This window comes from Eucalyptus grandis, chromosome 5 (assembly GCF_016545825.1).
Source record: "Eucalyptus grandis isolate ANBG69807.140 chromosome 5, ASM1654582v1, whole genome shotgun sequence".
Taxonomy (NCBI): domain Eukaryota; kingdom Viridiplantae; phylum Streptophyta; class Magnoliopsida; order Myrtales; family Myrtaceae; genus Eucalyptus; species Eucalyptus grandis.
In genome coordinates, this window is record NC_052616.1 from 6,495,643 (window position 1) to 6,511,978 (window position 16,336).

Here is a 16,336-nt window from a genome sequence, read left to right on the forward strand (position 1 = left end):
TCGCAAACAAGGACAAACCTGGGCTCGCACTAGGAGAAGGTGCAGGCATACTTAACAGAGAAGCAGCAGAGCTCCCCAATGAGGCAAACAATGGCAAAGGGGAACTCGACGCGAATGGCGAGGGACCAGAGCTCACAGCAGGTTGAGCCATTCCAAAGGGCAACGATCCTCCCCTCTGAACGCGACTGATGACAACGTACCAAAGAGCATCAGCGCCGAAGTCGCCGGCATGGAGCCGAATCTATTGGAGAATGAAGGTGTAGAAGACGCCAATGAAGACTTTTTTTATTGACTATGAAAATATTTTCCGTTGACTCATTTTCCTAGATGAATCAAGCGCCGGAAAATAAAGAAAACATTCTTTTGAAAATTGTTTTTCTCCAAATAAACACACCCTTAGGCTCCGTTTCGTTTGACTTTTCCAAAAGCCCCTTGAGGAAAATATTTCGCGTTTGACAAATATTTTTGAAAGCTCATTTGTCAAATATGAGCATTCCCAATGTTGAAAGCCGAATGTTGGGGAGGAGTTGTATGATCTAAAGATGTGCAACCTAATCATATGATCTCACTTTGCTTGCTTTTGCAGAAAATGTCACTCATCTCTTTAGGTGGAATATATGTTTCTTACTGAAATTAATTTACATCTTTTGATGCACACTGATGATACTTAGCTTTGGAACTTAAAAAGCCAAATGTGCTCAAGCTAGAGCAGTGTCAGAATAGATAACAATCTAGGAAAGTGCCTGTTTGTACATCACAAAATCACCTCATCCATAACCAAAGATATGATCCAGGGAAAGCCAATCTGTTGAAAATGCAAGATACCTCCGTGAGTATGGTTCCCGTAACCAGAGTTGACGTGTTTGCCATTGCCAACTGTTAAGCAAGTAAAACTCTGATAATAAACTCATGCTTACATTGTCTGGAACGCTAGGCTCAAGCATTTTCCCTATGCAATACAAGATGTACACATCTAATTTATACACATTCTTTTACGTGGACTAATTGTTATCGAGGTATGGAAAATAACTAAATTTACACTGCTACAAAGCGCATGCCAGATTCAGAAAGACATAATGACCAGAGGGCACAAACCCTAAACGATGGCCCACTCCAACGGAAATCTTCTATAAGAGCAGAGCTGAAAGTAGCCCCTATCACGTGGGATCTTAATCCTTCCACTTGGATTAAGCTAAAGCTGACAATCATCTCCCTCTCTCTACTTCAACAAATCAGTCCGCCAGCTATGTTAATAATCCATCCTTAATCGCCGCAGTTCAGCTTTGAAAGTAGAGCTGGATGATAGTGATCTACGGGCCAGGGTCCTTATATCTTCACGTGAACAGTCGCGCGAGATGCGAACCAGTTCCCATAATGCACCTCCACTAATCATGTCCTTCGCATTTACTTCTGAGATGACGTTAAATAAAATTTACTTCAGATTTGAATTAAAAGGTTACAGATTTCTCAGAAGCTGACAAGAGAGAGGAAGAGAAACTACCATGCTGTGCTAAGTGGCAGAGAGCAAGCTCAATATGGCGCCTGATTGCGGAGGCTTCATTATTAGCATTTTGCACAATCCATGGTAGTGCACCGTCTTCTATCAGGAGAGACCTTCCAGTCTTCGCGCCTGCACCATCAGAGCAATGAAAGTTCATACAAGAAGAGAGGATTGCAGAATGTTTTTTGGGGGGGTTCCATAGTACCCAGAGGCTGTAAATGCTTGTAAACTTTGGGCATTTCATTGTAAGTCACAAGCACAGATTAGTTTGCACGAGACTGAACATTATTACGAGGGTTCACTATCCCAGGTGCATTACCATGGGACATCACACCTAGCTACAGGTGCTCCAAACTACCTGATTGAATTGAATCTGACAGTCCACTTTGCCTTGATTCATGACGGCATCAGCACATTTTCTCAATGGCAAGTCAGACATCAAATGAGACCATGGGTGTGATGTATCCAGTCTAAGCAATGATAAAAGTTTCAGTAAGTGTCTCTTGTAGTTATTAAATAATGTACCTTGAGCAGATGCTCTTGACTCGCATTTTGCAAAATTGGCAATTCCACGAGCAACTTGTGCAAGAACGTCAGGATGCCCACAACGAACCATCCCCAGTAATGCCTTGATGCCACCTTCACTCCTTAGCATAGTTTGCAACTTGTCTGATAATGAAAGCAAAATGAGTGAACCTCTCTTTTACACTAGAAGAAGATTCAGCAACAAGATTACTTTGCTGGATGATTAAAATGTATTCCCTCGTCTTGTCATACTGTTGAGGTATTAGAAAGGGACAGTACTAAACGAAGAATTAGGTCAATACATTCCCACAAAAACATAACCGAACAATAGGGTGTTGCTACAAACGTCCAATAGGCTAATGATTATTGATCAAGGAACACTTAAAATGTTTGATATACAATTGCTGCATGAATGACTTGAGCACGAGTCATCCGCACACAAATAGTCCAGAAAAACCTGTCATAATTACAGCAAGATATCTATTTTGTGGAGATCTCAGCATCAGGAAAGAAGGGCTTCTGCAATTTTCTAGCAGGGGTTTGTGTAAGTGACTCTAGCTTTTCGGAAAAAAAGTGTTTAGTTTCAAATATTTTCCCAAAACAAATATGTATGCCCCGCCATCTTAACATTAACAATCATGTCAATGGAGAACCAGCTCTGCAAATAGTGAAAGAACAACAAATAACGATTCCAACAAGACCAATTAGAGTTGGGTATTTAATTTTTACCATTTCCACAAAGGTTAGCAATAGCTCCAGCAACCATTCTAAGCGTTTGAGGATCCCCAGCATTAGCGGCTGTTGTTGACAACAAGCGAATTCCCCCTTGAGCCATTATCAGCTCCTGGTTGGTTTCTAGGTGAACATACAAAACAAAGAATCTGCTTAAAAAGGAAGACGTCCAAAATAGCAGCATAGAAACATTACAATGATTGTTATATAATGTGAATGAGGTGAAAATGAATTTTACCATTCATTGCCAAATTAGCAATTGCACCAGCTGCAACTCTATGTATGGTCTCATCGTCTGAGCTCCTAAGCAGATTCAGCAAGGACATAAGACCACCAGCTTCCACAATCTTCTGCTGATTAGCTTCTGCAAGTCACAGTGAAAGTTTTTGCTAAAACATAACAATCAACTCGAAAACACAGGGTACTCATGTTGATAGGATATTGACAGATTTAAACCACTAAAATAGATATTATACTTCTCAAATGCAATCGAAAATTTATTCAGATATCTAATCAGTAGATGGACACTAGGAAACAACTTGAGCAACAAGGAGAAACGAGGAACGCAAAACCTTTAAATTAGGAAAAAAAGTTTGGGGCTCACAAAAGTTTCCAAGCCATATTGTAATGAAAGTGCATATTAGAACATAAAACACTCATCACAAGTACAAGAAGGCACCTTCAGCAGCTAGATTTGCCACCACTTTGACGGCATGAATTCGGACATCAGCATCATCTGCTTCTAACAAGGACAAGATCTTGTGCAACCCCACTATAAGAAGATTTAATGTTATTGAGAAGAAGGAAAAATTAGTCCATGATCCAAAACTATCAAGAGTAGAAGTGGCTTATAAAATCACTAATGCTACACTACCTTGTTCAAAGAGTTTGGCTACTGAGGCTTTCTCGCCATTTTCGGAATCACTGAGCTGAGGATTCTTCACTTGGGCCGTGAGACAGTCTAAATCATTGCTATCGTTCCCTGATCCAGTTCTGTCTAGTTGTCTTCTTCTCTACAAGATAAATGACATGTACTTATGCATGGGGAATTATCGCTAAGACTCAGCTTCAAGCAGCCGACCAATTTGCCTAAGTGGCAATTTATATCTTACATTCCCATTTTCCTCCACATTTTAGGGTACCGAATATCGTCTTATTCTGGACCAAAAGTGTAAAGCTTAAACAAGTGCATCAAAGACGGAGATATCAGCCATCTATATAACATAACAAACTTTTCGCAAGCCATTGAAGCAAAAAGGAATTAATCTAGCCATCTCATGCAACGACTAACTAAAATGAGGTGTTCCATAAGTCAACTGCGACAGAGTAACCAGCATACCTCATCAGCATCAAAACTTAGCTGCAATAGCTGACTTTGCAATATTGCAATTTCTCCTTCAAGCTTTTGCTTCTGCCTTGACTCATCTTCGAGCAACTTGCGAAGCTTCAAAATTTCAGAAGTTGCTGAAGCCTAGTAGATGGACATTAAAACACTATCAAGTCACTCTTAAGATACAACAGCACAACTAAAGAATGAAGAAAGAAGAGAGTCGGAAAGCAAAATGTTAAACAATTACAAAGAGACCTCCATTAACTTCGATTGATATAATTGCCTCTTATGGTTTGTAAGCTCCTCTTCCGCAGCCTTTTTGAGAATAGTTTCCTTCTCAAGCAGTTTCTTCAGATCAGCAACTTCGTCAAGAGCTGAGATTGAGGAAACCTATGCACAAGACATCTTAAGTTTGACTTCATATGTACCATTCGTTATTTTGGGGAAAAACTAGGAGCAGCAATAGCATGTATAGGATATGTTGTAACAGATTAGGGAAGCAATATCTTGAAGTTATAGGCAGCATATGAGCAAAAGGAGATATGCATGAAATGGGTCTCTAGCTATTCACATGCAAAAAGCTATATCCAGGCCTTAGGTCTTGCATTTCTTATGCTTTCACTTTGAGTGTGGAGAACATAATTGGCATCAAACAAATGCATTTGCATATCACATCTATGACAATTAGCAACTACAGGTAAATTTTGGTGATATCTAAGCTTGTCTATTTATTCTCCGAGGCATTATAAAGGTACTTGAAAATGTACATAGCAACCAAACTAACTAAATGGATTAAAGCTGTTACGATATCTGCATATCTTTGAAAGGTAGAATTGAGAATATTTGCAACAAATTGAAACCTCGTCACTCCATAAACCAGAAAAACAAAAAACAAGCCTGACATTCATGTTAGAGCTATGTTTCACAAAAAATCACCTCTACCTTAGAAAAATGTAGAATTATTTGTTGATCTAGCTCTCATTTTCTCTCTTGGAAAATTTTCATGAAATCGTGCTCAGTTTTAAAACACCAAAATCAATATCAATTTTTCAGTTGTTTTTTCCTTTTGTTTCTTCCATTATCTAAGGAAATAAGCAGAAAAATGTAAACCATGGGCCCTGATTATCTATCTAAACAGTAGGAAGTCCTACATCTTCAAAAATCCATGCCACTCAGCACTCCATCTGACCGCATGATTAAAATTAATTCCCTCAAAGATTAATATCTCGCATCACCATTTCTGGCCCTTAGAGCCTTCACTTGATATCGAGACCTTTGATTTTGTGTTATGATCTTAATAGCTGAGTAGCAGTATTAATATCGCCCACTTAGGGGAAGACAAACAACAGCTGGTTATTCCAGATGAGCTTCCAAATGGAAGTATAATCGATCATGCATCTGTCAACATATGTCCTTTTTCAATTTATTTTTTTCCAAACTATCTACAGGGCTAATTCACTAGGATTGATCACTTCCTTTGACGGAAGATACCCAAACAGCTGGTTATTCCAGATTAACTTCCTATTGGAAGTATAATTCATTGTGCAATTCTCAAGATTGTTAATTTTCTAATTCATTTTTTCAAAACTGTCAAGCATTTTACAGGGTTAGATCACTGGGATTGATTGATTACTTCCTTTATGTTATTTGTCAGCACGCATGGAACAGCTTACAGAATGCAAATTTGGGTTTGGTTACATGATTATTCTCATTGTAAAGACACAAGGAGCAAACAAAAGCATGGAGACCAAAAAGCCCTATGAGGCTCTCCTACTTGTATTAAGGATTCACTTGGCAGCAAGAATAATTTAACAATAAGAAGCAGTAGCAAATTAACAGGATTGTAGTTCGCCATGACTACATGCTAAGAATGGGGAGGATGATAAGCTAACCTCTCCATTAGAGTAGTAATCATTGTGTGAAACAGTAGCACTATCATTATCATGCTTTTGTTGATCTCCCACCAACTGCTCCTCGATCTTCTTTATTGATTCCATGTACTCTTTCTGATATTTTATTCTTTCCTTCTATAAATTGATCAATAGTTAGTCCAGCTAAGCCATTCAAACAAGTATAACAAATTATAAATTTTGAACTGTATCTTTAAGAGTGCATACCTCCAGGGCGTCTGCATACTTTCTGTCAGTCTCAGCTATTCGCATCTCTGATTCTGCATGCATCCTTTCAATTTCATCATCGAATGCTTTCTGCTGCCTTTCATGTTCTGCAATGAGCTTGTCTAATTGTAGCTCTAGCCTTCTGGACAAACTTTTGTAATCAAACTCTTCCTTTAGCTTCAACATGTTCTCCACCTTCATAGCCTAAAAGGGAACAAAACTTAAGCATCCACATGATCGAAGATCATTAAGAGATTTGCCTCACATTAGTAAGCTTTAACTAAACCATCAACAAATTGTGCTGCTGCATAATTCATCAACAATCCAAGCATATATAAGTCAGAAACAAAAAAACAACAGAGAGGCAGTGCTAAATCTAAAGCAAACTGTGATGTGTGAAAGTGATGACTGCTGAACGTACCCTTTGTCCAAACATTATGGTGCTCATTGTCTCCCCTCGATGACGTGGGGATGGGCCAATAGTAATAACCAAAGAAGTCCTTGCAGTACCTGCAAAAATGCCAAAAATTTCAGGCAACAATTATAGTGGTGTTATTCTGGTCCACCTACAAGCTAAGTCATGAGCTTTCCCTAAATGAAAGGAATAACTTATAATGCGCATACCTCTTGGTTAAGTAGTACCGAGCCAGGTATACGAGAAAGAAGAGAATGGTGTGAAATGTGATATGAGGCGCAGAAACACGGATTAACTATTTTTTAAGGTTTACGATAAAGGCATTCTAATTTTTTAATTTCTTTTTTTTCTTTTTTTAAACCAATATCAAGGATGTCTGCTCATTTACTACGGACAGAGAAAGTAAAGAGAAAAAACAGTAGGATCCTGTACAAATAGATACATTATCGCCGTCACATTAAAGGCCATCATTACTGCAATAAAAATATAAACGGGCGCTACAAGGAACACTGGCCTGGGAGTTCCTTATAATGTGCTCAATGCACAAGTTATACACTTGAGAATGAAAAGGAGATTCAACAAAAATGTAAACGCAATCTACACTGTACCTCCAAAAGAATCTCGGAGCAATCTAGTAAGCTTTGAATCACGAACTGGAACATGAGCACTATTTTCTGCCAGAGCATTAATGCATTTCCCTAGTGCACTCAAGGAGAGATTGATAGATTTAGCTTCCTCAAGCGTATGACCTTCACTACCTGCCATATATAAAATTGATAAATGTACATCAATAGCCAATAAAGGATTTAACTACATAAGCAGCATCCAAACTATAACTAAGAACCTATGGACCTGTTCTAGAAATTCCACTAACAAGGAAATGAATAATTGAGAATTCATAGTTAAGAATCCTTTTCCTCTAGTTACCAGCCCAGAAAATGAGAATCTTAAATATTTATCAATCAACAATTCACCTTTTCATGATCTTTTCTAAGCCATTCTCCCAATGCCATCAACTAATGACAAACCAAAGTTAAAGATTTGCCCGAAACAAAACTAAATCGTCATCAATGTGATTTAGTGTAGAAGGCAACTTGACCATATTAACTAAATGGTTACAAACAGTCCATACAGCTGACTAAACTAGTTCCACAGTGACGCCTTGATCTATCAGATCTTCATGACACTGAGATAACTTCATATTCATGAACACAGTAATACAATTCAGTTAGCCTATTTTTGCTCCAAATTCTGATTAAAATATGTTATGTTGGGACAAGGAGATTTTATGTGGTTCTTCAATCCATTAGATGAAGTAGAAATTTGTGATTTCTCCCCAATAATGTCAAGTGGAATAATCTGTTCTACTAGAAAAATAAACAAATAGATAAATGCAAACATCCTACACTTAGCAAATAATGTAACAAATATGATGCTGGAATTCAAATAAAAGTTAGCCTCACAGTCCCCTACATTGTCATAAGATACAGTGCACCGTACAGAAACAGGAACAGCATACCCATTTATCAAGATCATGGTAAGTATGGGCATTCTTTGTTATGATGTGCCTAGATGGTGGCATGCAATGGGTATCAGAGGGCTGGCTTTCTGGGAGAAAGCTTCGAAATTTGGGGTCTATTCCTATCATTATCAATCCTCCAAAAGTTGACAGAGTCAAACTCCTTATTCAAATGGGCATAAGAACCATGCTTCCCAATTGAAATTTGAGACAGCTGAATAGGAAGCAGAGGCATCTACATAGATACCGTGCCACAAAAGGCAGAAGGGGCAAACAGATAGCTACCATAGCATAAGAAGATGAACAAAAAATTACTGTTGATACAAATGCTTCTTCAACATACTTCTATCAGTGAGCATATGAACATGTGCTTGCTAATATTGACATATGGACGCATGTCATACAAACCAGTAAGTGCTAAATTAAAGATAATAGTCGTTCTTATTCATACCTGACTTGTCAATGCGCTCTGAGCCAGCAAGATCTACCACGACTAGCTTCCCCTTCCGAATAATAGGAGCTTTAAAAGTTTTAGCCGAATGGGAGTTGCTACCGTTTTCCATTGGAAGAACAGGATCCTTTTCCTTCACATATCTTTTTACATTTACCTGAAGCATATGACAATTTTTGTCATGTACTGTAGCACATGGCATACTACTGAGCTCAAATACCAGCAGCAATCTTAAAGAGATTATTCACCATTAGAATGGCATGACTACGCGATGATTCAGTATTCAATTTGGTGTTTGCAGCAAAGCGATGGGCTTCCCCTAATCGTAATAGCTCCAGAAAATTTTGTTGGTCTCTTACTTCAACTAAGGTAGCTCCTGGCAGTGAAACATCTCCTGTTTTGGGATCTTCTACTATAGAAATGTTATCATTAGAAGGATCGAGGAGGTCTTGTATAGTCTCCATATAGAGCTGAGAAAATTTTTGAAGATACGAAAAGGTTATATTAACAGTTAAAACTTTCAGTCATATTCTTATAAATTTCCAAAACTGATAAACAGAAGAGAACTTTATAAAGAGGCCTATATTAGTGATAAGATAAGACACAGAAATAATGGGGGCAGAAAATGAAGTTGTTATTCAAAGGCCCAGAACCTGCAGATAGGAGACAGACACGGAATCAGCCTCCAAAGAGATATCTCCCAATATATCTTCCATAGCACGAACCATGATCCCACGAGCAGCTGTATCCTCCTCTCCAAGTTTCCCAAGAGTATAGGTTTTACCAGTTCCAGTCTGCCCATATGCCATAACTGTTCCATTATAGCCTTCCAGAACACTCTACACAAACAATCACAGATGTTCACGTCATTTAAGGGCATGGATCATAGCAAATATAAAAATTATTTTATTAAGAGCTATACAGAGCAGCAAACACATATCTTTCGTATATTTAAAGGCTAAGAAGTTATGAGTCATAAAGTAAATTAATATATCAATGAAATAGCATTCTCCCTCAAACTCTTCCAATTGGGGTCTAAAACACAGAGCTCAGCTAAAACACAAAATTATCAGAAGAACTTCTTCAACTTTCTTCACTTGATAATAGTTCAATCAGCGATAGCTAACAACAGTACTTCACTTTTTGTCAAGCTTTCTAGTTTAGCTGTGTGAACGTACCTTTCCTCAAACTGTAAAAACAATATAAAATGATAACATAAAACTCGACTATGGTAGTTTAAGGATTCAAAGCGGAGTAAAGTGCCGGAAAAGTAAAAGTGTATCCAAACTCATGATTTTTTCTACAGGAAGCAAAATTATGTCAGCTGAGACAGGACTTAGACCATAAATGGAGTAAACAGGAATGCTACTCTTGGTGAGCAAAACATAATCGCGTATTTCTCTCAATGTTTATATTAAAAATAACAGAAAAGGAAGCATATTAAATGCTTAAAATGTCAAAAGTTTCTCCACTTGCTTATATTTACCAAAAGCAAGCTCATATGAATGTGAAACTAAGACAACGATCTAAATCTTTCATATGTACACACCTCCACAACGGGCTTTGCCACAACCTCATACACGCGTTTTTGTGACGCAAACTCGGTGAAAACTTCATCAAACGCATAGGTGTCTGTATCCCAGTTATTCTTCCGCAGTTTCAACCTTTTCAGCTGATCATAATAACACAGAGAACTTCAATCAGTGCATCATGAAAAAGAATAAGCCACCTGGATATTATCTTTTATTTTTTAGAAGCTATATACATAAATTATAGGATCAGATACCTCAGGCTGTAATTCCACACAATCAGCAAAATCTGCATCAGCAGCCAATTCCTCAGCATTACGAGGTCGCAACCTCACAGCTACCCGAACTCTTCCAGGAACTATAAACAAGCAAAACCTCATGTCTCATGATATGTATGTACTACTTATATGGATCTTGAAAGTCATTCATATAGACAACTGTGAATGCCCATTCATGATCTATCTGTTCATGTTTGCCATACTAGGTTCTGACTCGCCCAAGAATAAAATATAAAATGCAAACTTCAAATTATTCACAGTAAAGTGGGAACATAAGTCTCCTAGAGCTACATTTTCTTCGCCAATAACATATCAAGAATCACAGAAATAGATTGTTGTAATACTAAAGAAGAGGGGCATTCTCAAACAATCAGTTTCAAGGTTTCAAGCATGAAAAATGATCGGTAACAATGGGCGGCTATTCTTCTATATTTTGCTTAGTATGCTGGGGGGGATATTACTTAACCCCAAATTCCTAGCCGTTTAAATTCATTCACTCCAAGCTGATAATTTCACTCGGTAACTTGTTCTCAACAGCCACAGTTCCAGGATGCAATAAATAAGACTTCCACTTGAGATGTGATTCCCACTGCAGACTGCACTTTACTAGGCACTTCACTTCACGTTACATAGCAAAAGCAGAACATACATTGCCATTGCTAGTGCATAAGACCAATCAAAGCCATAGGCAAGCAACCGTAAGCAGCAGAAAATCAGCTAAAATAGACTATCGACCTAATGCAGCAACATTATACAGAGCAAACCAGAAAAGGCAACATCTGCCAACCAAAATTAACTTCCTCAACTCCTGAAAATACCAAAGCTTTTTCCCAGACTACGTCATGCCAGACAGGCAAGATTTCGAATTGCACCAGCTCCTCAATTCATACAAAAGCCGAACCCGAAAAGGAAATGACAAAGCTCAAATCCCACCTGCGCATTTTCTCTTCCAGCACAGCCAATCAAAAACTCCAAGGCAAGCAATCGCAGACAACAGCATATCGACGAAAACGGGACAAACAAAAGCCCAAGCTAACAGCATCGCCACCACACACCATACCAGAAACTGACAATCTCAAAAAGAAAAAAGAAAAAAGGAGAAAACTTTCGGAAAAAACACGCCGGAACCGACCTCCGCCGCCGTCCTTGGCAGCTCCATTCGCGCCTCCCAAAGCCGCGGGGCTGCTCTTCCGGAACTGCAGGCTCCTCGACTTGAAAGACGACGACGCGGAGGACGACGACTTGAAGCTCTGATTGGCGGCCAGGCTCTTGCCGTCCGCCTTCACCGAGCTCCGGTGAGCGCCGTTCCGGTAGGTGTTGCTCCCGAAGGCGGCACCGGCGGCAGCCATTTAGCTTTAGAACCGAAGAAAAAAACCGCAACCGGACGACGACCCGCTCCGACCCTCGATCGCTACGACATCAAAGAACGAGAAAGGCGCTTGCTTGACGGCGAAAATGCAGCTGAATTCCGCCTTCTCTCTATCTTTTCACGGAGAAATCTAGAGAGAGAGAGAGGGAAGAGGAGCGTTGAAATTGAAGTGCTTCACAGGAGTGGGGGGAGTGCGGGAGAGCGAGTGGGGAGGCGTGACTCGGAGATCGTGTGAGGCGTGACTCGGACCCAACTCGGTAGTTACAAAAAAGGGCACGAATTTTCAAATACTTTAGAAGAATCCGACATTTAATTAACGTTTCAAACCGTAATGATATTTTATATACCCCGTATCTAAGCACAGATCGGAGGGTCATGACATGATGCTCCGGACGGCTTTGTTAATCATTCTTATATTGTTCCGACGATGATAATAGTGATGATGATGCGACATGAGATATGTTGTTAACGCCTGAATTTTGTCTTTAGCAATAAATACTTTGTCCTTTAGAGGTGCTTGAAAGGTATTGTGGTTTGGCACGCTTGTATTCTAAAGGAGGAGTTGGGTACTTCATCTTTCGGAGGTGGATGAGAATTCCTTGTCGATGTAAGTAATCCTAACCATTTTTCGCTAGTATTTTACATGTTGTTTCCGTATAATTGCTCACCGACCGATCTTTAATGCATGATCACTTGAAATAATTGCAGATGTACGAGCTTTGTGATGCATGAACCGATTTGAGTCAAAAAGGAATGAGTTGAAAACAGGTCGTATTAAAAGTCACGCATCGACAGATTCACGAGATCAATAAGAGCTATTTGTCGTACTTCAATCTCCAACATATCCATCTAACATCGGACGGAACCGTCGTGTTACTCGTCTCGTCACACAATTCGGTCTCATCTCTGCATCTTCCGTTAAGAATTTGTTCAATCACTTCCAAACAGATGAGTTTCTCCAAAAAAGTGGTCCTCACACGAGCCATGTCGTTTCTATTGTCCCAATATAATTCCATTTCCCTTTCTGCATCGCTTCATTTACTGCGATCATAAGAGGACAATGTCTTCGCAAAGATTCAAAATGCCTCGGAAACGAACGCGGCGCGTACGCGGCCAGAATAAATGCCCGATCGTACGCCCGTCCGCCCGTCCCAGGGTCTATCAACAGATGCATGCACGTATCGCGTGTGATTTCTGTAGAGTGTCTGTGATTTTTGATCTGGGGCAAGATCTACGAAAGCTGTCGAATTCTCACCTAATTTGCATTAATGGCGGCCGCAAAAGAGAGGAAAAGTGACACGAACAGATGAACTCGCCGTTGCATTCCAGTGGTTGGAATGTCCCTACCAGGATTCCTCCCGAGTTATATTTGGTTAGGATTGAATTCCGATTTACTCAACCTCAAAGGAGTAGAAAAGCAAACTCACGTGAAAAAGGAGAGCAAATGAGGAAGATAGGGACCCGGATCTCCAGCGACGAAAACTACCCTCGACTTGCAAGACAACTAAGCCTCCTCTCTCGATTGTGATCTAGGAAACAAGCTCTCGTGTTTGATCGGATACCCATGTCGAGCTCGAGTCGGCAAAGAAAAAGTTTGAAAGTAATCAGACCCATTCGTCTGAGTTTCTCGTTGAAAATTGTGCGATACCCTAGTTCGACGAACAATATAAGTCAGAGAAGAGTGTAAGTTAGATGTGCCTCTCAATGTTATTCAAGTTGTAGTTGGCTCCATGAGTTTTCGTTGGTTTAAACTTCAGCTTAGCAATTAGGTAACGTACAAGGCAGACTAATCCACTTATGTGGATGACCTCCCGACATAAGTCGAAGGTGCATTTATGATTTTTTATAATGGAGCGTCCTGAAAAAGCTTTACTCCAAAGATTTGAAGTTGAAAGATGAACTTTTTGGACATTTAATTAACCGCCCCAAATCCTAAATAAAATGACTATAAGGAAACGAGGAGAATGTCCCTATTCCCGCGGAGAACATTCAAATTCATTCCCAAAAGAAGACGGGCTGGAGCATCTTCACTGATGACACTTATAAAAGTGGCCTGAATTGGGGCCAGAGCTCCACTCAATGGATTTGACAAATTGGGAACCCCATTTCTCAACCTCATGGCACTTTGAAAAGCTGGTCATTTTTCCAAGAGCTCTAAAGGCTGAGAGAGCAAAGGAAAAAAAAGCGATAAAGAGAAGAATCTACAAGGGCTAGGGTTTCCTAACGTGATGAAATATTAGTGGATTTTCACTTTTATATTTTAAATCCACAAGATTCATATAGATTTGTAGACATTACTCTTTGTTTTTTATGAATGAGTAGATGCTACTCATGAGTGGGTGGTGGATCTAGATTTTTCCATGGATTCGAGAGGAAAAAGATTGAGATCAAGTAGGCCGAACAATTGAGAATTTCGGATGATTTTCATTTTTCAATAAAGATCGGAGAGGAAGAAAAACAAATTGCCATAAGTGAAAAAGATGACAAGCATGTAGTGATACTCATTTTTCCCATAAGTTCATGATAGATGGATAAAAGAGACTTTTGGTCATACGATGATGTGACTCAACATCATAATCAACTATTCAATTTGGAATATTGAGAAACAATAGAAAGAAGCTCTATGATTCTCAGTTTGAATTAGCTCACACTTCTTAATACTCAATTCTCAAGCCAAGTCATCACAAAACCTAAATTCCGAAATGAACTAATTTGGGTTCTTATGCAAACCAAAGCAAAACCAACCTACCCTCGTGCCCTTACCTTGATCCACCCTTTGCTCTTAAAGCCACTCTTCAATTTTTTTTCCCTTTTTTATTGGTGATATCGAAAGATATTCTTCATTGATCGATTAACATCTTAACAATGAACATCAAACAATCGACACTAGATCATACACTAAAGTTCAAAGCATCAATTGTGCATAGTTAATGTTTTGTCCAACTTTAAGGAGGTTTTGTAGTACTGGTCCACCAAGGGAGGCCTCACTGCCAACCATTGGCAGGCCTTGGGAGAAGCCCCTTTGCTCCCATTTTCCTCTACACTTTTCTCTGTGTCTTGACGGAGACCCTTCAAATTGAAAGCTCTTGAGTTTCCAAGTCCTGTGACACACTTTTGGTGGTCCTTGAACACTGCTTTAATGGATTGATGGATAGAGATGGACCAAGAGATATATCATGTCAAGATCCTTCAATTTAGGGATATGTTGAGACCGACGGATCGTTTTTTTTGTCAAACTCAGTCTTCACCTTAGACTTGATCTTCTTCTTTGAATTGCCTCTGACGAACTAAATTCCTAGTAAACTAGCATGATGAGACTATCGTTTTCGACATTAGAGTTTGAGGTGGTGAGAATGAACGAGGATGGGGAACAATGGTTTGCGATGAGTTTGATTGAACCGCTTTTGACTTTTGGGCATCTTCCCCACATGCCGAGGACGAGGCCCATGTAATTTGAGAGGCTAGGGATTTGATAGCCAGCTTTCACGTTCGTTCGTACCAATCTGCTGCGAAACCTTTTTTCCCTGGCCATGAAATAGTTACATGTGAAACATCATAAAGTGGAAAACGTGTCTCAGAAAAGAAAGTGGGGAGATATTCGAGTCCATGTCAATTGTAGATAAATGAATCTTTTTTATTTTTTGTATGGCTTTTCACATTTAAGAAGAAAAGTAAAGGAAAGAGAGAGTTGGAAAAGCAATTGAAGCCCTATCGTCAGCCCCTCTCTTCTTCTTTTTGACAAATCTTGAACTCATGAGTGAAGTGTGACTGGAGAAAAAAATTGGGTGCTCTAAAGTCCTCTCTCTTTTTCCAAATCAAACTAGATAATTGCACTAAACCACCAAGAGATAGCTTTCTGTTTTCCTTTCTTGCTCTAATCCTTCCGTGCGCATTAATAAGTGGGATAACGCCAAAATTGGTTTCTGTACTAAGTTGGTTATTCAATTTGATCCTTAAACTTTATTTTTATTATTTTAATCATTGATCTGTTGATTTTGATCAATGTGGTTCTTTTAGCTAACATGACAATCCAACTCACTTTATGAAACTTACATATGTTGCCGTGGGCTATCCAAATGTATAGTCGCCTCAACAAAAATTAGCGAAAAAAAATATAAAAGAAAGGAGAACGTGAGCATCTAAACAGGAAGAGAGACATGCAACTGAAGTGACAACACTTGCACTAGTAAGAGCAACCAACCCTCACCGATGGTCACACAAGGGTAAGCGGGCTCTCACCTGCTATCAACGAGGGCTCGTGGCCCTCATGTAGCCACCTGCGAGGGCCAACCACCCTTGTTGAGATCAAAGTGAGCTTTGCTGGCAAGGGTCAGCAACCTTTCATAAGTTGATATGATTTTTCTTTTAAAAAAAAAAAATATTATGTTGATTTGTTAACATGTCTGTACACGTCAACAAATGAGAGTTCCGTGAGATGGCTTTGATAGACATGTCAGCTAAAAAGACCACATTCGTTCAGATCAAACAATACAAAAACTAATTTGACGAATTTAAAGTTTAAGAACCAACCAAATATCGAGTAAGATCAAGGGCTAATTCCAATGTCGTC

At 39.3% G+C, this 16,336-nt stretch overlaps 1 protein-coding gene across 1 annotated transcript; it reads right to left on the minus strand.

The window, feature by feature from the left end:
- Window positions 1–862: 862 nt before the first annotated feature.
- On the minus strand, window positions 863–12,007 carry LOC104443744 (kinesin-like protein KIN-UA). Its single transcript, XM_010057259.3, has 19 exons — window positions 11,530–12,007; window positions 10,377–10,477; window positions 10,140–10,262; window positions 9,244–9,429; window positions 8,839–9,060; window positions 8,591–8,747; window positions 7,229–7,378; window positions 6,627–6,715; window positions 6,206–6,409; window positions 5,981–6,115; window positions 4,344–4,478; window positions 4,098–4,229; window positions 3,633–3,771; window positions 3,438–3,530; window positions 2,997–3,122; window positions 2,756–2,881; window positions 2,027–2,170; window positions 1,502–1,630; window positions 863–1,410 (listed from the first exon to the last, which is right to left on the minus strand). The coding sequence occupies exons 1-19, from the start codon at window positions 11,744–11,746 to the stop codon at window positions 1,250–1,252; spliced, it is 2,769 nt and encodes a 922-aa protein (XP_010055561.2). The 5' UTR covers window positions 11,747–12,007; the 3' UTR covers window positions 863–1,249.
- Between the last annotated feature and the right edge of the window lie 4,329 nt (window positions 12,008–16,336).

Bases quoted from the DNA above. Each gene is read 5' to 3' on its own strand.
- LOC104443744 (XM_010057259.3), bottom strand. From the start codon at position 11,746: ATGGCTGCCGCCGGTGCCGCCTTCGGGAGCAACACCTACCGGAACGGC. The intron at 3,772-4,097 runs GTATGCTGGTTA...TTTATCTTGTAG, and splicing joins TAAGTTTTGATGCTGATGAG to AGAAGAAGACAACTAGACAG. The intron at 1,631-2,026 runs GTACATTATTTA...CTGATGGTGCAG, and splicing joins GTCAAGAGCATCTGCTCAAG to GCGCGAAGACTGGAAGGTCT.